Raw genomic sequence first — 25,565 nt, forward strand, 5'->3', positions numbered from 1 at the left:
TTTCATGTCCTGGGACATTCCCACCCCTGGCAGTGTCCAAGGCCGGGTTTTCTGGGGAGTTTTCCCTGCCCACGGCAGAGGTGCCACTGCATCAGCTCTGAGCTCCCTCCCAGCCCAACCTGGAGCTGCTGGGGCTGGACCCAACCCAGGATCCTCCTTCCCGCTCTCCCAACTTCCCGGCCAGAACAATCCCAGCTCTTTGGAGCCGTCTCTGCTGCCGGGAGGCTCCGGGGGCTCCCCCTGTCCCCGGCGCCCCCAGCCCCAGCCCAGGGGGACACGCGGTGGGAGAGGCGCTGGTGCTGGTGCCGGGAGCCTCGCCGGGGCTCGGTGGGGTTTTGGGGGGTCCCAAGGCGGGGCGCTGCCCCCCGGGAGGCTCCGGGCTGGGCCGGGCTGAGGGCGAGGTCAGGGGAGCTCCGCCGGTGAACGGCCGCGGTGACCGGGGCCTGTTGTGGCAACAGCGGCTCCCGGAGCCACCGGGAAACTTCACCGGGCCCGGAAGGGTCTGGAAGGGACTGCAAAGGTCTCATCCAGCCCCATCCCGGTGCTCCTCAACGCTCCCCGGTTCTCCCCGGTTCTCCCGGTGCTCCCCGGTGCTCCCCGGTGCTCCCCGGTTCTCCTGATGCTACCCAGTGCTCCAGGTTCTCCCGGTTCTCCCCGGTTCTCCCCAGTTCTCCCCGGTTCTCCCCGGTTCTCCCCAGTTCTCCCCGGTTCTCCCCGGTTCTCCCGGTTCTCCCCGGTTCTCCCCAGTTCTCCCCGGTTCTCCCCGGTTCTCCCTGGTTCTCCCCAGTTCTCCCCGGTTCTCCCGGTTCCCCAGGTTCTCCCCGGTTCTCCCCGGTTCTCCCGGTGTTCCCCGGTTCTCCCCGGTGCTCCCAGTTCTCCCCGGTTCTCCTGATGCTCCCCAGTTCTCCCCGGTTCTCCCCGGTTCTCCCGGTTCTCCCGGTGCCCGCGGATTCCCGTGGCCAGCCCGGGGAGCCCCGCGGCCGGGGGGGCTCGGGGCTGAGCGCTGTCCGGAGCCCAGCGGGGCTGGCAGAGTTCCCCGCCCGGAGCGGATCCGGTTCCCCGCAGAACCGAATCTCGGCTCTCGCTCATTCCCGGGCGCTCCCGGCAGAACCGAATCTCGGCTCTCGCTCATTCCCGGCCGCTCCCCCGCCTCCCTCCCCGCCCTGAAACCCCCGTTCGGATAAAGCCGAGGGGAATTTGGCAGGCAGGGTCCTGCCCTGCGCCGAGATCGTGTCACCTGCAGTGTAAACACACACCTGACCGGGCTGGCACCGCCCCGGCAGCGATAAAGTCACCTCTGGGGCGGCTCCCGAAGGAGGGGACACGAGGGACACACGCGGCGTGGTGGCCTCTGTGCGCACACGTGTGTGACCCGCAGCGCCCCGGGGACATCCCGGGTGTCCCCGCGGGGTGGCCGTGAGGGTGTTCAGATCCTTCCAGAAGGCTCTTCCCGAGGGATTCTCCCTCCCTCGTGTCCCACAGCCGCCTCCTGGGGGTCTGGGGGGGCTGTGGACACCCCCGAGGGGTCACCGGGGCTGGTGGCGCACGGGAGCTTCGGGAAGGGGAAGGGGAAGGGGAAGGGGAAGGAAGGGCAGCTCCGCCGGTTCCCCGAAAGGCTGCCGGGGACAGGACGGTGTCACCAAGTGTCACAACACCCCCGGCCAGAAGCCGGGCCCGAAGTTTCACCCCGCGAGGGGAGGGAACATCTCCAGCTTCCCTTCCCGGCTGTGCCACCTCACAGGGCACCGGGAAGGGGACACACGGGGGCAAAGCCACCCTTGGGGCTGTGACACCCCCGGGGAGGGATCGTCACCCTTGGGGCTGTGACATGGCCAGGAAGGGATCGTCACCCTTGGGGCTGTGACACCCCCGGGTACACTGATGTCCCCATGATGTCCCCATGATGTCCTCATTGATGTCCCCACTGATGTCCCCACCAATGTGCCCATGATGTCCCCAAGATGTCCCCATGATGTCCCCACGATGTCCCCATGATGTCCCCATGATGTCCCCATGATCTCCCCATGATGTCCCCACTGATGTCCCCACTGATGTCCCCATGATGTCCCCATGATCTCCCCATGATGTCCCGCTGATGTCCCCATGATGTCCCCACTGATGTCCCCACCCATGTGCCCATGATGTCCCCATGATGTCCCCATGATGTCCCCATGATGTCCCCACAATGTCCCCATGATGTCCCCATGATGTCCCCACTGATGTCCCCCTGATGTCCCCATGATGTCCCCACTGATGTCCCCACTGATGTCCCCACTGATGTCCCCATGATGTCCCCACTGATGTCCCCATGATGTCCCCACTGATGTCCCCCTGATGTCCCCATGATGTCCCCCATGATGTCCTCACTGATGTCCCCATGACGTCCCCATGATGTCCCCATGATGTCCCCACTGATGTCCCCATGATGTCCCCATGATGTCCCCACTGATGTCCCCGTGATGTCCCCATGATGTCCCCGTGATGTCCCCACTGATGCCCAGCTGGGACAGGAGACCGCAGCTTCTCCCACCGCGGCTTTTCCCCAGATCCCTCAGAAAAGGAAAACCCAACTGGGAAAAAGAAGAAGAAGTTCTGGGAAAAGATCACGGCTTTCTAATTGGGATGTGCAAATATCAATTTAAGCAGACCTTAAATCAATATGAACCACAACGTTTCCTTTCACCCCTAATCGTTCTTTTGATTCTTTTATTTTTTTTTTTTCCCCAACCAGGTGAGTTTTAATAAGCTAAAATAAAACATCTCCTCTTTCAGTGCAGTCCCAGCATGAGGAATATCAATTAACGAGAGCCATCCTCTGCTGTTGGAGTTCACCACAACAGCGCTGGAGCTGCGGCTCGATGGGAATGGGAAGAAAATTACAACCTTTTCAGGGAAACCATTAAGTAAAAATCAGAATTTGTCCATAAGTACCACGGGGGGAGGGGCACAGCCCAGCTAATGGCTTCTATTTTGAGCAATAAAGTGAATTTTCAGTGCAAAATCGCCGCTTTCTGTTCCTCTCCTCGTGGCCTCACGTCCCCCAAGTCTGGCCCTGGAAAGTCCCTGGGACAGAGAGTCTGGCTCAGCCCCACCACGGGAATCACCCCCTTTCCCACATTTTCCAGCTCAGTGGGAACAGAGCGAGGACTGGACAGAATCCTTGAATCCTCCCAGGTTCCAGCCTGGCCTGGGACATTCCAGGGATCCAGGGGCAGCCCCAGCTGCTCTGGGAATTCCATCCCAGCCCCTGCCCACCCTGCCAGGGAACAATTCCTGCCCAAGATCCCATCCAACCTCTGGAGCCATTCCCTGTGTCCTGTCCCTCCATCCCTTATCCCAAATCCCTCTCCAGCTCTCCTGGAGCCCCTTCAGGCCCTGCAAGGGGCTCTGAGCTCTCCCTGGATCCTTCCCTTCTCCAGGGGAACATTCCCAGCTCTGGAATTGCTCCAGCAGCTCCACATCCCTGGGATGCTGGGATCTCAGTGGGGTCTCACCTGGGGAGGCAGAGAGGGACAATCCCCCCCTTTCCTGCCGGGAATGAACCCGGGATGAGCAGGAAGGGCAGCGTGTCCCATCCCCAGTCCCTCCCCGAGGACAGGAATTCCAGGTGCTGTTCCCTTTGCTCCGGGATGTCCTGGCAGTGACAGCAGTGTGTGACACTGGGAGATCATTGGACACCCAATGGACACCCAATGTCCATCCCAACGGATGCTCCAACTGACACCCAATGTCCATCCTGATGGACATCCCAATGGACACCCAATGTCCATCCCAATGGATGCTCCAATGGACACCCAACGTCCATCATGATGGACACCCCAACAGACACTCAATGTCCATCCCAATGGGTTCCCCAATGGACACCCCATGTCCATCCTGATGTCCATCCCAATGGGCGCCCCAATGGATCCTCCAACTCCACCCCATGCAGTGCAGGGGATTCACAAAGATCCGCTGCCTCGGCAGAGGAAAAGCCAAACTCCAAAGGCCGAGAGGCGGCAGAATGTGGGAATCAGGAAATCTGGGAATGGCGGAGGAGGCGGGAAGGCCGCGGGGGTGACTCCGCTCCGCTGTTATCCGCTCCGCGTTTTGCTGCGCTCCAGCCGCGCCCCACGTGGGGCAGGGGCGTGGCCTGGCGGCGGCAGCCAATCAGCAGCGCCGGGCGCTGACAGCGCTCGTCACGTCAACAACCGGAACGCGCCCAATTAGCGGCGGGCGGGGGGGGGGACCGGGGCACCCCCATCCCGCAGCCCGGGGGTCAGCGGGGCGCTCGCACCCCCGCGCCGGGGAACGAGGAGCGGGGCGGCGTTTCGGGGCGTTTCGCCCAACTGTTTGTTATTTAAACGGCGGCGCTTGGTTGTGCTGGAGAAAGCGGCGAGGCTTGGCGTTGGCGCAGAGATCGCGGCGGTGCCGCGGCCCGCCCGGCTCGGCGGTGACAGATTGTTTGAGCTGGAGGAAGCGCCGGCCCGGGCTAATTACGCCGCCATGGCGGGCGGGCGGCGGGCGGGGGCTGCGCGCCGGCGGCCCCGCGTGGCTTTGATTGACAGCGCCGCTCCCGCCGGCCAATGGCGTTAGAGCGGCGGCCCGCTCCGCGCTGTGATTGGCGGAGCGCCGGTGAGCGGCGCGCGGCCCCACGTGGGGCGGAGGCTCCGTCTGACGCGCGGGCCAGCGGCCATTTTGTGCGCTGGGCCGGGCCCGGCCCGCCCGTGGGGCCGCGGCCGCCCGGGCCCCGCTCCCCTCGGGCCGCCGGCACCGGGGCCGCTCCCGCTCCGCTGCGGCGGGCGCGGGGTGTCCCCGGAGGGCGCAGCCGGGTGTCCCCGGGGCGCGGCGGGAGGCTGTGACGTTAACGCCATTACCCGTGTTCCTCGTTAAACCCCCTAGGGCGCGAGGGGAGGCGCGCAGGGGGAGCAGCGCGGCCCTCACCACACATCAAAGGGGCCGCGCGGCCGCCGGGGGAGGCTGGGCGGCCTTGCCGCCGGTACGGGGGGGCTCGGACCGAGCGCTTTCTCGGCGCTTTCTCGGCGGAGCGGAGGCGTTCCGCTGCCACGGCTCCCTCCCCGGGCGGCGGGAGCGGGGTTACGGCGGGAGCGGGGTTACGGCAGCGCCGGGCCCGAGGCTCGGCCGGGCCGGGGGGCGCGGGGCGGGGCGGGGCCTGCGCGGGGCGGGGCCCCCGGTGGGCGTGGCCGCCGGCCGCCCCTCGCTCAGACACAAGCTGCCATTGTGACGTCACGCCAGCGCTAGCCAATCGCCGCGCCCCGCCGGCGGCCCCACGTGGGCGCGGCGCGCAGCCATTGGCCGGCGGCGGAGAGGCCGCCCGGGTTTTGTCCCCCGCCCGCCGCCCCGCTCCGCCCGGGCGCTGTGGCGGCACCGCGTGCTCGGGCGCCGCTGCCCCGCTCCGCGCCCGCTCCGCGATGGCTCCCGGAGTTACGGCGATCCCGGCTGGACGCAGCTGAACGGCCGCCCCCGGGCGGGGGGACCCGCTCGCACCTCGCATGTCCGCGGCGCCCGGGAAGTCGGATGTGTACGGCCTTCCTCCCCCTCCTCCTCTCCTCCATGGCCGTCGTGCTCCGGCGTTAGTTCCTGGCTTTGCTTCCCCTTCTCCCGGCCGCAGGAATACCGCGGGACCCTCCTCCCGCCGCCGCGTTGTTGTTGTTGCCGCTGTGGCTTTTTGATCTATTTTATTTTTTATTTTTTTTTCGGGGTGGGGGGGTGATTTTTTTCTCTGTTTTTTTTTTTCTTGATTTTTTTTTTCTTTTTTTTTTTTTTTTCCGCCAGCGAGTGCCGGAAGGAGCGGAGGGGGGGGGGGGGGTGGTGAGGAAGCGGAGGCCCGCGGAGCTCGGCGGCCGGGGGGGGTCGGCACCTGGCCCCGGCGCTGCGGGGCTGGGCTCGGCTCCGCGGGCGCCTCCCCGGCGGTGCGGGGCCGGGAACGGGAGCGGGGGGAGAGAACGTGCGGGGGGGGTGGGGGAGAACCGGCCGGGCCCGCTCCTCACCCCCCCCCCCCCCCTCCCCTCCCCGCAACCCCCTCCGCCCTCCCTCCTCCGCCCCCCGCACGGACTTTCCTCTCGTCCCTTTGTTCAGTTCTCGGCCTCTCCGGGAGCGCTCCGAGGCCGGCGGGCAGCAGCGGCAGCTCCGCACGTCGCGATCGCCGTAGCGAGGCTCGGCGCGGCTGCTCCCAGTGACCGCGCCCCAGCCCGGCCATGTACCCCCAGGGCCGGCACCCGGTGAGTCCCGGTAACCCCCCCCCGGCACCCCGCAGCTCCCCTCCCTCCCTCCGCCCGCCCCGCCGCTCCCGCTCCCGGTGCCCCCCCGGTAACCCCCGCCGGCGCTTCCCGCAGGCTCCGCACCAGCCGGGCCAACCGGGCTTCAAATTCACCGTGGCCGAGTCCTGCGACCGGATCAAGGACGAGTTCCAGTTCCTGCAGGCCCAGTACCACAGGTGAGCCCGGAGGGGACCCCCCCCGCCCCGAGCCCCCCCCCGCTTTCCGCGGGGTCTCACCGTGCGCTCTCCCCCCCAGCCTCAAAGTGGAGTATGACAAGCTGGCGAACGAGAAGACCGAAATGCAGCGCCATTACGTTATGGTGAGAGACTTTAATCAGATTTCGGATCAGCCTGCAAATGTCATTAGCCGCGAGCCTGCGAACGGGGGGGACCGGGGGACCCCCCCGCCCCCCGGCACCGGTGCTGCCTGCCCGGGGACCCCCGGCGCTCCGAGCTCCAGACGGCTGGAAGCGCGGTCCCAAGTTTCCTGTTAACCCCTTTGAAGCGCTCCTGCGGCCGCGGAGGGGGCTGGAGCAGAGACCCCGAGCTCGGGGGGGGACCCTGGTGCTGCCGGGGGTCCCCCCCTTGCCGCCCCCGAGGCCACCCGGGAGCCAGCCCAGCTTTCCCCCCCATCCTTCCCGAGGGAAACGGGCACTTTTGTTGGCTGGAAAGGCTCTTTTTTTAAAGCTAAATTTGCATGGCGGGCGCCCGGGTGGGCTCGGGGGGGTTCCTGAGGGGTTTGGCAGGATCCAGCCCCCCTTTCCCGGCCTCTCCCGGGGCTCCCCCGCTCCCGGGAGGGGGAACAAACCTTCCCCCCCCTCGGTGAGAAGCTGGATTTTTGGCCAGACTCCGGGCTGTACCTGTTCTGCCAGGGCTGAGCAGACGCCTGTCACCCAGCTCTGCACCTCTTTGTTTTTCTAAGTAGCTTAGGAGGAGAAAACAGGAGTCAAAAGGAGTGTCCCCTCGTTAAGTGCCTGCCAGTTAAACCCATAAACATCTGCTTATTATAAGGTGTAATTTCCTTGGCTACCCGAGCTTTAAGCCCAGTTTTTGCCCAGGATGCTTTTTGGTAATGACCTTATGCAAATACCTCCTGCGAACTGAATTCAAATCCTCCTTTGGTTCTCGTCTTTAATTGAATTTATTTCTTTTCTTTTTTTTTTTTTTTTTTTTTCTCTTTCTTCCCCCTCCTTCCCCAGTACTACGAGATGTCGTACGGTTTGAATATTGAAATGCACAAACAGGTGAGTAATTTCGAGGGGGGAAGTTGCGATTGATTGATCTCCTGTTGCCCTTTTCCTCCTCCACCTGAGGTAAAATCGGCCCTGATTGCACTAAATAGGGAATAAGTGCTGGAGGCAGGGATGTGGCTCCAGGTGGGATCCCGTGGCCCGGCTGTTAAATTGGCAGCCGCGGCTCGATGGCACTGGCTGGGCTTATTTTGTCGATATTCACCAGGAATTTGGGTTTTTAGGCAGGGTGTTTATGCAGAGAGGTGAGAACAGCCTCTCCTCCCGTGCTGGGGAGGTCAATACCTGGAATAGCGCGTTCCCAAGGCTTGGAAAACACCGATAGGGGCTGCGCTGGCCTCCGCTGGTGTTGTGGGTACAACAGGGCTGTTTGTAAGGTCATCCCCTGCTCCTGGCCCTGCCGGAGCGTGAGAGCGAGCAGGGAATTATCTCCAGAGCTCCCCGTGTGTGTTGCTCAACGTCACCGGGCTGTCTTTGCATCTGGGAAGTGAAGCAATGTTTGGGGCTGCTCGGGGTTTTGTCGGTTTGGGTTTTGTTCTCTCCCTCCCTTCCAGTCTCCTGTAATGTGTAACTTGCCCGAAGGAAAAAAATAGAGAAGGCCCCAGCAGAATGTGGTGTGCTACCTTGATAAGATTATCGGTAAAGAGCCTAAAGGCTGCGCACATGATGGTAAAACTTAAAGGAATAAAGTTATTATTGAGATTAGACCCGATTATTTGTGCTGCTGCTGCTTACTGGTTTTAGAAGGAGTTCTAATTAAGAACTTAAGGCAGATAGAAGTTGACATCAACTTCTGGGCTGGCAAATCAGCCCCATTCAGCTCCAGAGTGCTTTGGTTTAATAGCGGCATCGCCCTCCTCGCCGGGCGCTGATGAGATGCAAAGCAGGAACGCGCCTCTCTTCTTCCCTCCGGAGTCACGGGGCAGCCAAAATAATTCCTGCTTAGTCTTCAGTTTGTTATAAATAATCTCCTTCCCGCTCGGGGCCCGGCTGGCCTGGTGTGGGGCACCCCGAGCCCGGGGAGCGCGGCCGGCTCGGGGCTGGGGAACAGCACGGGGTGTGGGATTGTGATAGGGAACAGCACGGGGTGTGGGATTGTGATGGGGAATGGCCTGGGGTGTGGGATTGTGATGGGGAATGGCCTGGGATTCGGGATTGTGATGGGGAATGGCCTGGGGTGTGGGATTGTGATGGGGAATGGCCTGGGATTCGGGATTGTGATGGGGAATGGCCTGGGATTGTGGGGTAGGCCTGGGAATGGCCCAGGATTCGGGATTGTGATGGGGAACGGCCTGGGATTCGGGATTGTGATGGGGAACGGCCTGGGATTCGGGATTGTGATGGAGAATGGCCTGGGATTCGGGATTGTGGTGCTGGGCCCTGGAATGGCCCAGGATTCGGGATTGTGATGGAGAACGGCCTGGGATTCGGGATTGTGGTGATGGAGAACGGCCTGGGATTGTGGGTTAGGCCTGGGAATGGCCCAGGATTCCGGATTGTGGTACTGGAGAATGACGTGGAATTCGGGATTGCAGGGTACGCCCGGGAACAGCCCAGAATTTGGGACTGTGGGGTAGGCCCTGGAACAGTGCAGGATTTGGGATTGTGGTGCTGGGGAACAGTTTAAGATTTGGGATTGCAGTGCTCGGGAATGGCCCAGAATTCGGCATTGCGGGGTAGGCTTGGGAACAGCCTGGAATTCGGCATTGTGGGGTAGGCCAGGGTGGCCTCCTGTGAGGAGGGGGTGGGTTTGGAGCGGCCACAGGGACACGGAGCCTGTGGCCACCTCAGCGGGACCCCGGAGGGACCGAGCCCAGGCCCCTGGGGCAGAGGATCTCCTCTCCCCAGCCTCTTCCTACCTGGCTGCTGGATGGCTCCGCTCGGTCCTGGGAGATGCTGGAATCGTGCTCAGGGATGTTTGGGTGCTGGGAGATGTTGGAATTGTGCTCCAGGATGTTGGGTTGATTCCCTTGGTGGAGATGATGGAATCCTGCTCCGGGATGTTGGGTTGATTCTCTTGCTGAGGGATGCTGGAATGGTGCTCTGGGATGTTGATTTGATTCCTTTGGTGGGAGATGCTGGAATCGTGCTCTGGGATGTTGGGTTGATTCCTTTGGTGGAGATGATGTTGGGATGACACTCTGGGATGTCGGGTTCATTCCCTTGCTGGGAGATGCTGGAAATCCTGCTCCAGGATGTTGAGTTGATTCCCTTGCTGGAGATGCTGGAATTGTGCTCTGGGATGTTGGGTTGATTCCCTTGGTGGAGATGTTGGGATGACACCCTGGGATGTTGGGTTGATTCCCTCGCTGGGAGATGCTGGAATGATGCTCAGGGATGTCGGGTTCATTCCCTCGCTGGAGATGTTGGGATGGTGCTCTGAGATGTTTGGTTGATTCCCTCGCTGGGAGATGCTGGAATGATGCTCAGGGATGTTGGGTTCATTCCCTCGCTGGGAGATGTTGGGATGGTGCTGTGAGATGTTGAGTTCATTCCCTCGCTGGGAGATGCTGGAATTGTGCTCTGGGATGTTTGATTGATTCCCTCGCTGGCAGATTCTGTTCCCCGGCCATGCCGAGTGTTTTCCCACCGGTCCACGGGTGCATCCCGAGGTTCGGCAGCGCGGGATGAGCTTTGGGAGGTGCTGCCAGAGCAGCTCCATCCCCCGTGTGCCGCGGGGGTCTCGGGGGTGGCCGAGGAGCCTCAGAATTCCCGCTCCCAGCCCCGGCAGCCCGGCTGCTGAGCTGTGCGAGCTCTTCCAGCAGCATCCCGTGCCTGGCCGGGCCCTTCCCGGGGGTGACATCTGCTGCGTGCCCGCCGGAGCCCGGGGAAGCCGGAGCCGGCTCCTTCTTTTAATTGACAGCAGCGCGGAGCAAACAAAGCCAGCCCGGCTGCGCTTCCAGGCGAAAATGGGGCGAGCGGGGAGGCTTTCGGGGAGGGTTTTGGGGAGGGTTTCAGGGAGGGTTTCCCCCCTTTTTGGGGCCGCAGCATCCCCTGGAAGGCATCCCTGGCGCAGCAGCATCCCCCCGGCAGGCATCCCGCAAGGCATCCCGCTAATTGCGGCGTGGTCCTGCCGGCATCTGGCTGAGGGTGGCTGGTCCTGAACAAACAAGTTTATCAGCTGACCTGTTTAGCGGTTGACTTGTGTTTATCTGCACACAATCAAGTAGACTGAAGTGCTTGAATTATTCATGCAGTGTCCTGCCCTCCAGACTTGACTGCTTGTGATTACATCTGCTCCAGACAAACATTGATGGATACTTCATCTTTAAGCAAAGGGGGATTGTCTGTCTGTGGGCTTATATAACAGATTATCTCTTCCACGCTGAATATTAAGTGTGTGCATATGTGGCTGCGTGTGGGGTTGGGTTTTTTTTTGGGGGGGGGGGGGTTGTGGTGGGTTTTTTTTTTTTGGCCTTCCTCCCCCCCCCGCCTTTTTTCTCGTTTTGTTTCTCGTTAGGGAAAAAATGGAGTTTCATAAACAACTCCATATGCAAAGGAATATTTAGGAGGTGATTCCCCAGTCGGTTGCAGTGAATCGTTCCTTACATCAGTCTTCCTGCTGAACTCGATTTCTTCCCCGGGCTCAGCTTTCCTAAACCCGACTCCAATCAGGAATTTTTTTTTCTTTTGAAACACCGGCAAAACTTTTTTTTTTTTTTTTCCCTTTTTTTTTTTTTTTGTTCGGCTTAATTGATTTTTCCAAAAGAAACTTCTCTTCCCCCGTGGGCCGCGCATTGTTTCTGTGCAGATCTCCGTGGATAATCGCCGAGGGCAATAACCATTCCAAAAGGAAAACTCATTTTGCTTGGGGAAACGGGACACCTCGCAGGACAGAACCTTTGTGCTGCCTTTGATTTCTTGTTATGGCTGAGAACGCTCCAGAGAAGCGCTCCTTGTTTCCCTGCCTTGTGCTTGGAACAAACCTCAACCCCCCAACACTTCCCGGGGAAGAGAGGCAGCTTTTTGTCTGTGCCTTTCTAGAATATTCCAGCAGCACAATATCCTTTCTGTCGTGCTCGTTAGCAAGGAGTGCCAGGTAATAATTTGCTAAATACTTCACAAGCCGAGTAATTTGTGCGCCACGCTCTCAGCCCTCCCGAGGCAGGAGGGAATTCTCTCTCGGATCCTGAATTTTGGGGGGCTCCTGGCTGAGTTTTGGGGGGGTCCGGGCGGGCTTCACCCCGTTGCTGGTGGTAATTCCCTAATGAGGGGTTGTGTCCTGCCCCTCCACACCCCCGCCCTGAATTTAATTCTCATCAGCCAGGCTCTCCACTTTGCTAATAACGATAGCAGCCACAAATAGCTTTCAACATGCCATTGACAGCCCGCTTGGAGAGAGCACTTGAAATAGTGGTAGACAGCTGAAAGTACCCATAATTGTGCGCCCGAGTGAGAACCACACTGCTCAAGGGCCTGATTTTCATGTGCTTAAAGAGACAATATCCTGGTTTCAACAAATGCTGCTGGTGCTTCACGCCTCGTGTGATTTACTCCTCCTCCTGTGCTGGGGAGGAGGGTTTGGGGGATCTGGGGGCTGTGGGGTGCTCCTCCTGTTCCAGGGAGGAGGGTTTGGGGGATCTGGGGGCTGTGGGGTGCTCCTCCTGTTCCAGGGAGGAGGGTTTGGGGGATCTGGGGTGCTCCTGTGCTGGGGAGGAGGGTTTGGGGGATCTGGGGGCTGTGGGGTGCTCCTCCTGTGCTGGGGAGGATCTGGGGGCTGTGGGGTGCTTCTCCTGTGCTGGGGAGGAGGGTTTGGGGGATCTGGGGGCTGTGGGGTGCTCCTCCTGTTCCAGGGAGGATTTGGGGGCTGTGGGGTGCTCCTCCTGTGGTGCTGGTGCTCCTGCAGCCCCGTTTGCAGGGTTCAGGGGTGCCCTGTGTGTGTGTGTAGGGATGGAGTTGTTCTTTCCCAGGGAACGGTCGCGTTCCCGAGGCTGCCGGAGCTCCGGGAGCGCTGGACAAGGCTGGGGTTGGTGGTGAGGTGTCTGTGCAGGGCCCTGGGTCATCCCTGGTGCTCCACCTCTGGAGGTTCCTGGATTGGAGGATGTGGATGTGGTGGGTTCGGGGTTTTCCAGGAGGAGGGAGGGCAGCGTTCAGCGCCTTCCCCCCGTCCTGGTGAGCCCAGGAGTGAGGGCAGGCTGGGCTGGGGCTGCCGTGGCCCAAAATCTGTCCTGGGGCTCCAGCTGCCATGGCCTGCTGAGCTTCCCTTCCCCACGGAGAACGTTTTCCATCTGGGGACAGATCGAGGGGTGTGTGATGTGCGTTTTGGGGTGTTCTCTGCAGGTTTGGGGTTGTTTTTTGGGCTGTCCTGTCCTGTGCAGGGTTTCTGGGATGCTGAGCAATGCCCAGGAGGGCTCTGTGTCCTGTCCTGTGCCACGGGGGCTCTGCCTGGGGGTGTCACCCCGGGCTGGGACATCCCTGCAGCCCCGTTAGCCTCGTGCCCATCCAAACCCAGACATTTTGCCACAAGGAGCGTCCCCACCCGCCCTGGGCGTCCCCCCCACCCCCAGAGCTCTGCCCTCCCAGATTTGGGGTCAGTTCTGAGCCTCTCCCATGACTGACACGTGGTGGGGTTATTTCTAACCCCCCTCTGCCCCATCCAGCTGTGGGACAGGAGGTGTGGGGCACCCCAGCTGTCGAACAGCGCAGAGCCAGCGCCGCTCGGGGCCGGGAGCAGCTCCCGGTGTCCCCGAGAGCTCGGGATGCTCTGGCCATTTTGAGAGCAGGTGACAGGAGCCCCAGCCGGGGCCAGGAGCAGCTCCCGGTGTCCCCGAGTGCTCGGGATGCTGCTGCTGCTGGCTCTGGCCATTTTGAGAGCAGGTGACAGCAGCCCCAGCCGGGGCCAGGAGCAGCTCCCAGTGTCCCTGAGTGCTCGGGATGCTGCTGCTGCTGGCTCTGGCCATTTTGAGAGCAGGTGACAGGAGGCTCAGCCGGGGCCAGGCGCTGCCGGTGTTGATTTATCACCGGTGCAGATGTTTTCTCTGGTTTCGCTGAAACCCCACGCCGGGAGCTTCTGGGCAGGCTCTTGGCAGGGCCGTGGAGCGAGGGGGGGAATTGATGGGGATTTCAGCTTCTCCTGACTCTTTGCCCTTTTTAACGAGCGGGACCATCCCGGGATTGGCTCCTGGGGTGTTTGGGAGCCTCTCCCCGTGCCCCCCTCCGGGCGTTTCTGGTCCAGGGAAGATGCAGGGCAGCGGACGGGGATGCGGAGCTGGGATTGCCATGGCAACCCGCGGTGGGAACGGAGCTTTCCTTGGCAGGAGCAGCTCGGGGGCTCTGGGCGAGGTGATGAACGAGCCCTGAGAAGGGGAAGGTGTTGGGCATTGAGCTCTCCCCCATTCCTGGTGCTCCCCTTGAAGTTTTGATGGGGACAGCCGTAGTTTAACGTGCCAGGGAATGGGAGAGGGGAAAGCGAGGAAATATTTAAAAGAGGATTGAGTCTCATGTTCATGGCTGTAAATGTGATATTTGGGACATCCAATATCCCCGTGCTCACCGGATCCCATGTGGGAAGTCTGTGTGGAACGGGGAGTTTGGCTTGGAAGTTTTGTGTTGAAGGGTGGAAGCGTCACGTGTGCTCCTGGGCAGGGAAAACCCATCTCCTTCCCTTCCTGTCCCCTGGAATCCGCTTTTCCCGGGATGCAGCCCAGGGGAGAGGTGCTGGCAGCGCCCTTTTCCCCTCGGACGTGGATGGGATTTGTTCTGGAACCCGGGAGCCGCCGGGGCCGGGCTCCCGGAGCAGCGCTCGCCGCACCCCGGCTCCAATGGCTGGAGCTGCAGGAATAAATCTTTAATGGAGCCGCAGCTAAATATAATCTGATCAAAGCTGCGGTGCCAAAGAGCCTGGAAGGAGCTTTTCCTGCGGCTGGGCACGGAGGTGGCCCCGGGGCTGCGCTGGGATTCGGCAGCCGGAGCTGTTGGGTGCGGAAAGGCTGGTGCTGGCCAGAGCCTACTGCTGGGGACAGGGCTCCCGAGAGCCAGGTGTCCTGACAGTGACACAGAGCCAGGTGTCCTGACAGTGACACAGGGCCAGGTGTCCTGACAGTGACACAGAGCCAGGTGTCCTGACAGTGACACAGGGCTCTGGACAGCCAGGTGTCCTGACAGTGACACAGGGCTCCTGACAGTGACACAGGGCTCTGGACAGCCAGGTGTCCTGACAGTGACACAGGGCGCTGGACAGCCAGGGGTCCTGACAGTGACACAGGGCTCTGGACAGCCAGGTGTCCTGACAGTGACACAGAGCCAGGTGTCCTGACAGTGACACAGGGCTCTGGACAGCCAGGTGTCCTGACAGTGACACAGAGCTCTGGACAGCCAGATGTCCTGACAGTGACACAGAGCCAGGTGTCCTGACAGTGACACAGGGCTCCTGACAGTGACACAGGGCTCCTGAGAGCCAGGTGTCCTCACAGTGACAGCAGCAGTGGCTTCCCACCGCCCGGAGCAGGGAAAAGCGGGATACCGGCCGGGAATCCTTCCCTGAGAGGCTGCCGGGACACTGGTGCCCATCACTGCCCCGTTCCTGGAAGCGACCAAATCCAGGCTGGAGCAACCTGGGCTCCTGGAAGGTTCAGGGAGTGGAACTGGATGAGCTTTGAAGTCCTTTCCAACCCAACCATTCCAGGATTCCGTGGTGCCCCGCGGGATCCGCGCATCCTCACGCTCGGGGCCGCGATGATCCCGGTGGCTTGGCCGTGGCCGGGGTACCTGAGTCCAAGCCGTGGTCACTTCCCGCCGTCCCTGCCTTGGCACAGTGTGCCAGCACGTTCCTGGCCTCTGGAATTGCTAAGAAAAGCATCAGGTGTAACCCAATCACCGGGAGTGCTGCTGGAGGAGAGGGTGGCCGGGAATATTCCATGGGCTTTGCAGCTCTGTGGGGAGCCCCTGGAGCAGGAGCTGGAGCTCTGGGGGGCTCCAGGCAGGGCAGGGCAGGATTTTCCCGCTGTCTCCTGGGCTGTGGGGCCTTTGGGATTTGTCCTCCAGATCAGGATCTTTGGGGTTTCTGGGAGCAGGTGGAGCTGAGGGCTCCATTGGCTTGGCTGGGATTCCAGGGTGCTGCTGGATGTGTCCCGGGGCTCTGGGAGCAGGAGCGCAGGATCTGGGGAGCACAGCGGGGTTTGGGGAGCACAGCAGGGTTTGGGGTGGGGTTTGGGGAGCACAGCAGGGTTGGGGCAGGGTTTGGGGCAGGATTTGGGGAGCACAGCAGGGTTTGGGGCAGGATTTGGGGAGCACAGCGGGGTTTGGGGTGGGGTTTGGGGTGGGGTTTGGGGCAGGATTTGGGGAGCACAGCAGGATTTGGGGCAGGATTTGGGGAACACAGCAGGATTTGGGGCAGGGTTTGGGGAGCACAGCTGGGTTTGGGGTGGGGTTTGCCGAGCACAGCGGGGTTTGGGGCAGGATTTGGGGAACACAGGAGGGTTTGGGGCAGGATTTGGGGAGCACAGCAGGATTTGGGGCAGGATTTGGGGAGCACAGCAGGATTTGGGGCAGGATTTGGGGAGCACAGCAGGGTTTGGGGCAGGATTTGGGGAGCACAGCAGGGTTGGGGCAGGATTTGGGAAGCACAGCGTGGTTTGGGGCAGGATTTGGGGAGCACAGCAGGGTTTGGGGCAGGATTTGGGGAGCACAGGAGGGTTTGGGGCAGGATTTGGGGAGCACAGCAGGATTTGGGGCAGGGTTTGGGGAGCACAGGAGGGTTTGGGGCAGGGTTTGGGGAGCACAGGAGGGTTTGGGGCAGGATTTGGGGAGCACAGGAGGGTTTGGGGCAGGGGGTGGCCGTGGCTCTCCAGGGAAGGAGGCTCCTTGCCAGCAGGAGGCCGGAGCTCTCCCGGTTAATCGCTGGTGTTATTGATAACGAGCTGCTGGGGCTGGCGGAAGGAATTTCGGGGCGTTTGATTCCGTGCCAGCGCTCGGCTCCGGCCATTGTTGTGGCGCTGGATCCTCGCGGCCGCTTGGCCGTGTTTGACTTGGAGCTGGAGCTGTTTTCACAGCTGCCTTGGCCAGGAGCAGCCGCAGTTAACCCCTGGGAGCTGGGACACGGCTGCTCCTGCTGGGAACATCCTTGGACTGGGACAGGGCTGTCCTGCTGGGAACATCCCTGGACTGGGACACGGCTGCTCCTGCTGGGAACATCCCTGGGAGCCGGGACAGGGCTGTCCTGGTGGGAACATCCCTGGATTGGGACAGGGCTGTCCTGGTGGGAACATCCCTGGATTGGGACAGGGCTGCTCCTGCTGGGAACATCCCTGGATTGGGACAGGGCTGCTCCTGGTGGGAACATCCCTGGAGTGGGACAGGGCTGTCCTGCTGGGAACATCCCTGGAGAGGGACACTGGGACACTGTCCTGTCAGGAGATCCCTGGACTGGGACACTGCTGTCCTGCTGGGAACATCCCTGGACTGGGACACGGCCATCCCACCAGGAGATCCCTGGAGAGGGACACGGCCATCCCACCAGGAGATCCCTGGAAGCTCCCACAGAGCCAATTCCAGGGGAGAGCATCAGGTGTAACCCAATCACCGGGAGTGCTGCTGGGGAAGAGGATGGCCGGGAATATTCCATGGGCTTTGCAGCTCTGTGGGGAGCCCCTGGAGCAGGAGCCGGAGCTCTGGGGGCTCCAGGCAGGGCAGGGCAGGATTTTCCCGCTGTCTCCTGGGCTGAGGGGCCTTTGGGAGTGGATTGGAGGCTGTTCCTGTGTGGGGATGTGAGGCTGGTGAAGGGAATGCCGCCCGTGGGGAGGGAGCAGAGCAGAGCAGGGCCCTGGTGGGGACTCCCTGCACAGGGCAGGCGGATTTGGGAGAAACCAGAAACAGGGGGAGATGGAGTGGGGGATGGAGAGGGTCTCCAAACTCTGGATTTCCTGGGATCCAGCCCCTCCAGGGAGCAGCAGCTGCTCTGGGGTGTCCCTGGCTGTGTTTCCTCCAAGCCCAGGCTGGTGTGGCAGGGCCAGGGCTGCTCCAGGACGCTGATCCCGTGGTGGGAAGGGGAAAACAGGGATGTGTCCCTGGGCTGGAGAGCTTGGGGGGCTCCTGGGGGCTCTGCTGGGAGCTGCTGCTGCTTCCATGGGCAGGGAGAGAGGGGACAAAAGGAGGGACAGGGAGAGAGAGACAGGAGGGGATTTTGGGAAGGGAGAGGGGACAGGAGGGGATTTTGGGAAGGGACAGAGGGAGGGGATTTTGGGAAGGGACAGGGAGAAGATGCACAGGAGGAGATTTTGGGAAGGAATTTTGGGAAGGGACAGGGAGAGAGAATGAAGAGGGGATTTTGGGAAGGGACAGGGAGAGAGGGACAGGGAGAGAGGGACAGGAGGGGATTTTGGGAAGGGACAGGGAGAGAGGGACAGGGAGGGGAGGCGCAGGAGGGGATTTTGGGAAGGGACAGGGGACAGGGAGGGGATTTTGGGAAGGGACAGTGGGAGAGGATTTTGGGAAGGGACAGGGGACGCAGCGCTGCTGCCGGGAAGCCTCGTGGGAGGCTGCCGGCTGCTGACTGTTGCTTTTCCTTCTTCCCTTTTTTCAGACAGAAATTGCTAAAAGACTGAACACGATTTTAGCCCAGATCATGCCTTTTCTGTCACAAGAGGTAAGGATTTCTCCACGCCCTGCTCGAGGGGTGCAGCTTCTCCCAGGGGTTTCCATCCCACTGGCACTGCTGGGTCCCTGGAGGGAGGGATGTGAGAAATGGGATTTAAATCCTGCCTGGAAAACCCTTGGGATGGGCAGAGCAGGGGCTCTGCTCAGCACTGAGCCCCCCAAAAAGGCTGTGAGTGGCTTCCCCTTCTCCCCGAGGAGCTGGGAGGTGCCCCCAGGCTGCTGCACCCAAAAGAGGGCGAAAAAATGGGGGAAAACTGGGCAAAATAGGGCCCAAAAGTGGGGGGACCCTGCCTGGGGGGCTCCTGGGCTGCGGCTGATGCAGCCCCCGTGTCCCCACAGCACCAACAGCAGGTGGCCCAGGCTGTTGAGCGTGCCAAGCAAGTGACAATGACGGAGTTGAATGCTATCATCGGGGTACGTGGACTTCCCAATCTGCCTCTCACCGTGTGTATTCCCCTTTTATTCCTATCATTTACCATGTCCAGAGGCAGCCCTGCGCTCAGGAGGGCAGGCAGGGCGGCTCCCAGTCCTGGGCCATCCCAAAAACACCAAAACTGCCCCAATCCCACGGCTCCTGGCTGTTCCAAAACCACCCCAAAACTGCCCAAATCCCACAGCCCCTGGCTGTCCTAAAACTGCCCCAATCCCACACTCCTGGCTGTTCCCAAAAACACCCCAAAACTGCCCCAATCCCACAGCTCCTGGCTGTCCCAAAACCACCCCAAAACTGCCCCAATCCCACAGCTCCTGGCTGTCCCAAAACTGCCCCAATCCCACAGCTCCTGGCTGTCCTAAAACTGCCCCAATCCCACAGCTCCTGGCTGTCCTAAAACCACCCCAAAACTGCCCCAATCCCACAGCTCCTGGCTGTCCTAAAACTGCCCCAATCCCACAGCTCCTGGCTGTTCCCAAAAACCCCAAAACCACCCCAATCCCACACTCCTGGCTGTTCCAAAACTGCCCCAATCCCACAGCTCCTGGCTGTCCCAAAACTGCCCCAGTCCCACAGCTCCTGGCTGTCCTAAAACTGCCCCAATCCCACAGCTCCTGGCTGTCCTAAAACTGCCCCAAAACTGCCCCAGTCCCACAGCTCCTGGCTGTCCTAAAACTGCCACAAAACTGCCCCAATCCCACAGCTCCTGGCTGTTCCCAAAATCCCAAAACTCCCCAATCCCACACTCCTGGCTGTCCCCAGACCCCAAACCCGCCCCGATCCGTCTCTCCAGGGTTGCAATTGGCCGTTCCCGGCGGGGCTGGGGGTGTTTGGGATGGGAGCCTCCCGCAGCCCCTGAGGCCAGGCCTGTCTCTGCCGGGTGTGGAATGTGCCGTGCCCTCGGCGGCGTTGTTGTCCCGTGCATTGACCCTTTCCCGCGGTTCTGATTGACAATTAACCATTTTAATCATTTCTTTAATTGCTGTCGCTGTCCTGGTCCTGCAGCAGAGCCCGGCACGTGGGAATTCCCGATCCACCTCCTGGCCAGGTGGCTCCAGAGCTCCTCTGCCTTCCTTCCCCAGAAAACACTCATTGATAATTAATTTTATTTTTTAATAACCATTTGTGCTTCCTCAGCTTCACGGATCTTGGGAGTTCTCTGTGTTTAACTCGCTCTTCCACCCCTTCTCCCGTGTTTTGCGGGTCTCACAGCCGTGGAATCGCGCTCCTGCCGATTTTGGGAGTGGGGAATCAGCCGGATCCCTGCTGGAGGGGCTGGTGGGAGCGCCCCAGGAGCGGGAGCTGGCACTGGGGGACGCTGCTGACGGAGTCAGGGTGGAGTGGGAGCTGCTGGAAGTGGCAGATGCTGGAATTCAGTTAACACAGGATCCCATGGATTGAGGGGATATTGATCCCATGGATTGAGGGAATGGGGATCCCATGGTTTGAGAGGATGGGGATCCCATGGATTGAGGAGATGGGGATCCCATGGATTGAGGGAATGGGGATCCCATGGATTGAGGAGATGGGGATCCCATGGTTTGAGGAGATGGGGATCCCATGGTTTGAGAGGATGGGAATCAATCCCATGGTTTGATGGGATGGGGATCCCATGGTTTGATGGGATTGGGATCCCATGGTTTGAGAGGATGGGGATCCCATGGATTGAGGGAATGCTGATCTCATGGTTTGATGGGATGCTGATCCTGTGGTTTGAGGTGATATTGATCCCATGGATTGAGAGGATATTGATCCCATGGTTTGATGGGATTGGGATCCCATGGATTGAGGGGATGCTGATCCCATGGATTGAGGGGATGCTGATCCCATGGATTGAGGGGATGCTGATCCCATGGTTTGATGGGATTGGAATCCCATGGTTTGATGGGATTGGAATCCCATGGTTTGAGGGAATGGAGATCCCATGGATTGAGGGAATGCTGATCTCATGGTTTGATGGGATGCTGATCCTGTGGTTTGAGGTGATATTGATCCCATGGATTGAGAGGATATTGATCCCATGGTTTGATAGGATGGGAATCCCATGGATTGAGAGGATATTGATCCCATGGTTTGAGGGAATGCTGATCCCATGGATTGAGGGAATGCTGATCCCATGGTTTGAGAGGATTGGAATCCCATGGATTGAGGGAATGGAGATCCCACGGATTGAGGGAATGCTGATCCCACGGATTGAGGGAATGCTGATCCCATGGATTGAGGGAATGGAGATCCCATGGATTGAGGGAATGCTGATCCCATGGATTGAGGGAATGCTGATCCCATGGATTGAGGGAATGCTGATCCCATGGATTGAGAGGATGGGATCCCATGGTTTGAGGGAATGCTGATCCCATGGATTGAGGGAATGGAGATCCCATGGATTGAGGGAATGGAGATCCCATGGATTGAGGGAATGCTGATCCCATGGATTGAGGGAATGCTGATCCCATGGATTGAGGGAATGCTGATCCCATGGATTGAGAGGATGGGATCCCATGGTTTGAGGGAATGCTGATCCCATGGATTGAGGGAATGGAGATCCCATGGATTGAGGGAATGCTGATCCCATGGATTGAGGGAATGCTGATCCCATGGTTTGAGGGAATGCTGATCCCACGTCCCCCCGTGGTTTTTAGGGACGTTCCAGGCTCATCCCGGAGCGTGGAGCTGTTTTGGGTGGCAGCTGCAGCCGCTGAGCCCCCCAAGGCAGAGGATTTGGGGTTTTGCCCTGCCCTCAGCCGGGTGTTTCTGTGGGGTTCCCGCACCCCTGGCTGGGTTTGCTCTGCCCTGGGGTGTCCCTGGCTCCATCCCCACTGTCCCCATCCTGCCCCACCAACCCAGTGCACCCAGACCCCCCCAAAAATGGTTCAAAGCTCTTCTTTTGCCCCTTTTGAGGTCAAGAACTGTTAATTTGATGCATCTGGGCCGTTGTCTCGCGGCTCCTGCGCTCGAGGCTGGGCTGAAATGGAGCCTTGATTTGGTTGTAGCCCTGGAAATGATTTCCCTGGAAATGATTAAACCCCGTCACTAAATTTAACGCCGGCGCTGAGCTGAAGTGCTGAACCATTAAATCGGGAACAAAGGCACGGAGCGTGATGGACATAATCCAATTAAAGCCACTCCACCAGCAGACACTCCCTGCCAGCCTTCCTCCCAAATTTGGAGCCTCCTCCCGTGTCCCCATCTCTGGCCGAGGGACCCCGGGAGCTCCGGGGGCGCTGCCGGAGTCCCCCCGGGCTGGATGGGCAGGATTGTTATCCCCAGCCTCCCGTTTTCCCGGGATATCGGGAGCCTCGCTCCCCGCTGGGGTCCTGCCAGCGCCCAGCTGAGGCTGGAATTCGCTCGGAGGGATCCGGGCTGTGCCTGGGCTCGGCCGCTCCCAGATCCTGGAATGCTGCTCCAAATCCTCATCCTGCCTGTGCCGCTTGTCCCCCGGTCCAGGGGGATTCAGGGGTCCCCAAGAGCTGCTCTGAATCCTCATCCTGCGTGTGCCGCTTGTCCCCAGTCCAGGGGGATTCAGGGATCCCCAAGAGCTGCTCCGAGTCCTCGTCCTGCGTGTGCCGCTTGTCCCCCGGTCCAGGGGGATTCAGGGGTCCCCAAATGCTGCTCCAAATCCTCATTCTGCGTGTGCCGCTTGTCCCCGGTCCAGGGGGATTTGGGATTCCCCAAATGCTGCTCCAAATCCTCATCCTGCCTGTGCCGCTTGTCCCCCGGTCCAGGGGGATTTGGGATTCCCCAAGAGCTGCTCCGAATCCTCAGCCAGCAGCTCAGCCCTTCTCCAGGCTTGGGATGAGGGAAGGGAGGGAAGGGCCGTTCCCAGCAGAGGACACCTGCAGCAGACAGCGCCTGCGAGCTCCAGCTGCGCTTTGTCCCTCTCCATGGAGCCTCCAGCACCTTATTCCCGAGGGATGCTCCGGAGTGACGGGAATTCCCCGGCCCGGGATGGTTTCCTCGGCTCCGGCCGGAGCTCGGCAGCCCCCGGGACACGGAGCCTTCGGCACATCCCACACGGATCCTGCTCTCCACTTCCCGAAATCCAACAGCACCTGCAGATGTTTGGGGCCACCAGGGATGTGTCCCCACCTCGGTTCCCGTAGCTCCCAGAGCCCCAGGATGGATTTATCCATTGGAAGCCTAAAATCCAGGAAGAAATCCCGGTTTTTTGTTCTCCGCTGGAGCAGCGCTGATTCTCCTCCCCTGGGTGCTGCTGCCTCGCTGGTGCTGGGGCTGTGCCGTCCCCTGGGGCTGTTCCAGGCTTGGAATTCCCAACACGGACATCCTGGGAACGGGATGGGGAGCTGCTGGGATGAGTTACGGCGTGCAGATGTCACTGAGGATAAAACATCGGCTCTTGGAGTATTCCAGGGGTGGGCACCAAGGGAGAGCTCCCGGGAGAGGAAATGTGGGAATGGTTGGAGCTGCTGGAAAAGCGCCGGGGGCCGTTCTCTGGGACCACGCCATGGCCAGCCCTGCCTCTGCCTCGGATGGGTGGAAATCCCATGAAGTTGGGATCAGGAAGAGCCGAGGATCTGTTGGGTTTGTTTTGGAGGGTTGATCCTGGCCCTGAGGAGCTGCCTGTGTGTCCCTCAGCCCCAGCTCCGCTCCTGCTTCGGGGACACTCCGGAATGTCCGTCCTGAGGGTCTCCCCACCCTGCTGGCAGAGCCTGCTCCCGCTTTTTGAGGGCTCAGGGATTTATGGATTTCCTTCTCCGTGTGGCTGCTGCTCCAGCTGGGATCTTGGAGCTGCTCTCGTGGATCTCCCGTGGATCCTGTGGATCTCCCGTGGATCCTGTGGATCTCCCGTGCCTGGGAATGCGGCCTCTGCCTTCAGCTCCCAGCTGGAATCTTTTTCTGGATGGGGATTTCCTGGATTTCCCTCTGCATCCCACAGGATGAGGGAGCAGCTCGGGAAGGGCTGGGTGACCAGCCTGGGTCTGCTCTGTCCTGCTGTGTCCATGGATGTCACCTCTGCTGCCCAGCACGGCTCCTTCCACCGGGAACGGGCCAGAGCTGCTCCCCAGAACTTGGACTTGTGGTGGGGAATCTTATCATGGAATCCTGGAATGGTTTGGGTTGAAGGGACCTTAATTCCCTCCAGTGCCACCCCTGCCATGGCAGGGACACCTCCCCCTGTCCCAGGTGCTCCCAGCGCTGTCCAGCCTGGCCTGGGACACTCCAGGGATCCAGGGGCAGCTGGAAATTCCCCTGCTGGAACCCTTGGGAGCAGGGACAGGGCTGCTTTTGGGGTGTCCTTTGGGCTGGCCTTGTGCCAGCAGGTCCTGCTGTCCATCCCTGCCCCTCGGAGGGCAAATCCTGATCCCGGCTGCTTGTGGGGTCTGGAGTGGCCTGGCCCACCCAGGTGTGTCCCCTCACTCCAGGTGTGTCCCCTCACTCCAGGTGTCCCCTCACTCCAGGTGTCCCCCCATTCCAGGTGTGTCCCCCCATTCCAGGTGTCCCCCCATTCCAGGTGTCCCCCCATTCCAGGTGTCCCCTCATTCCAGGTGTCCCCTCACTCCAGGTGTGTCCCCTCGTTCCAGGTGTCCCCTCGTTCCAGGTGTGTCCCCCCATTCCAGGTGTCCCCCCATTCCAGGTGTCCCCTCATTCCAGGTGTCCCCTCATTCCAGGTGTCCCCTCACTCCAGGTGTCCCCTCACTCCAGGTGTGTCCCCCCATTCCAGGTGTCCCCTCATTCCAGGTGTCCCCCGCCGTGATTCCCGTCCTGCCTTCCCCGGGAGCTGCTGGAGGGGCTGGGGGTGCAGGCAGGAGGCTCCCGGGCAGGACCAGCAGCTCCAGGACCCTCCTGGCTGGACCGGGGGGCTCTGGGGAGCGGCTCCTTGGATTTCTCCTTGGATTCCAGCTGGTTTTGTGTTTGAAGGAGGGAACGGGTCTGCTTTTCCCTTCCTCTCCCCACAGCTGCTTTTCCCAGCTAAGCTGGGTTGGGTGGTGAATCTCCATGGCTGGATGAGTGCTGGGATGGTGGGATTCACTCCCAAAAATCCCCTGGGAGCAGCTGGGGGATTCACTCTGCCATCCTGGCTGGGCTGCAGCTCCAGGAATGTGGGGTTATGTGGGAACAGAGGATCCCTGCAGGGTTTATCCAGTGCCAGGGGTGCCCGCTGCCGTCAGAAGGGCTTGGGAGCAGCAGGATCCTGGGATCCAGCACATTTTGTGGAATTCTCTCTTTGCCATGAAGCACCTGGAAGCTGCTCCTGAGCAAATGAGCAGAGCTTCCCTGTGCTGGGCTGCCCGGGAGGCTCCTGGGGGCTGCAGTTTCCTCTCTCCCACCGCTTTGGCCGCTGCCCTCCAGCCATGGAGCGTCTCCAGCTCTTGGGTGGGATTCCCGGGGGGGTTTTATTTCCCTTTTACCGCTGGAAAAGCCAAACCGACCGTGTCCATCCCGGGGAGCGAGCCCAGATCCCGGCCCCTGTCCTGGGGCACCTCTGAGCTAATGGAGCTTCTCCTTCCAGGCGTCCTGCGGGGCCGCTCCGGGAGCGTCCATCCCCGGGAGCGTCCATCCCCGGGACCGTCCATCCCCGGGACCGTCCCTTCCCTTCCCGGGAGCGCTCAGGGGCCGTTCCCCGGGGCTCACTGGTGCTTTCATTGCAGCAGCAGCAGCTCCAGGCCCAGCACCTCTCCCACGCCGCCCACGGGCCCCCGGTCCAGCTGCCGCCGCACCCCTCGGGGCTCCAGCCGCCCGGGATCCCGCCCGTCACCGGCAGCAGCTCGGGGCTGCTGGCGCTCGGCGCGCTCGGCAGCCAGGCACACCTGGCCGTCAAGGACGAGAAGAACCACCACGACCTGGACCACAGAGGTGAGGGGGCTGCGGCTGATGAGGCTCCTGCAGCTCCTGCTGCTTCTGGAGCCCCTGCTGCTCCTGCTGCCCCCTCTGTCCCTGCTGCCCCTGCTGCCCCCTCTGCCCCTGCAGCCCCTGCTGCTTCTGGAGCCCCTGCTGCTTCTGGAGCCCCTGCTGCTCCTGCTGCCCCCTCTGCCCCTGCAGCTCCTGCTGCCCCTGCAGCTTCTGGAGCCCC

The 25,565-nt window shown here is 61.0% G+C and overlaps 1 protein-coding gene across 11 annotated transcripts in view; it reads left to right on the forward strand.

The window, feature by feature from the left end:
- The first annotated feature begins 5,352 nt into the window (after nt 1-5,352).
- TLE3 (TLE family member 3, transcriptional corepressor) overlaps nt 5,353-25,565 on the forward strand; it is a 34,874-nt gene continuing 14,661 nt past the window's right edge. For 2 of the 11 annotated variants that reach the window (XM_058846585.1, XM_058846586.1), the window contains exons 1-8: nt 5,356-5,572; nt 6,079-6,221; nt 6,336-6,436; nt 6,516-6,579; nt 7,459-7,503; nt 18,029-18,091; nt 18,442-18,546; nt 25,144-25,348. In XM_058846585.1, coding sequence (XP_058702568.1) covers nt 6,198-6,221; nt 6,336-6,436; nt 6,516-6,579; nt 7,459-7,503; nt 18,029-18,091; nt 18,442-18,546; nt 25,144-25,348 — 607 coding nt within the window. In that variant the 5' untranslated portion in view covers nt 5,356-5,572; nt 6,079-6,197. Of the gene's footprint in view, nt 5,573-6,078; nt 6,222-6,335; nt 6,437-6,515; nt 6,580-7,458; nt 7,504-18,028; nt 18,092-18,441; nt 18,547-25,143; nt 25,349-25,565 lie in introns of all 11 variants that reach the window. The other 9 variants (XM_058846587.1, XM_058846590.1, XM_058846588.1 and 6 more) reach the window with 7 other exon arrangements.

The sequence above is a fragment of the Poecile atricapillus genome, chromosome 11, assembly GCF_030490865.1.
Source record: "Poecile atricapillus isolate bPoeAtr1 chromosome 11, bPoeAtr1.hap1, whole genome shotgun sequence".
In the NCBI taxonomy this organism is placed as follows: domain Eukaryota; kingdom Metazoa; phylum Chordata; class Aves; order Passeriformes; family Paridae; genus Poecile; species Poecile atricapillus.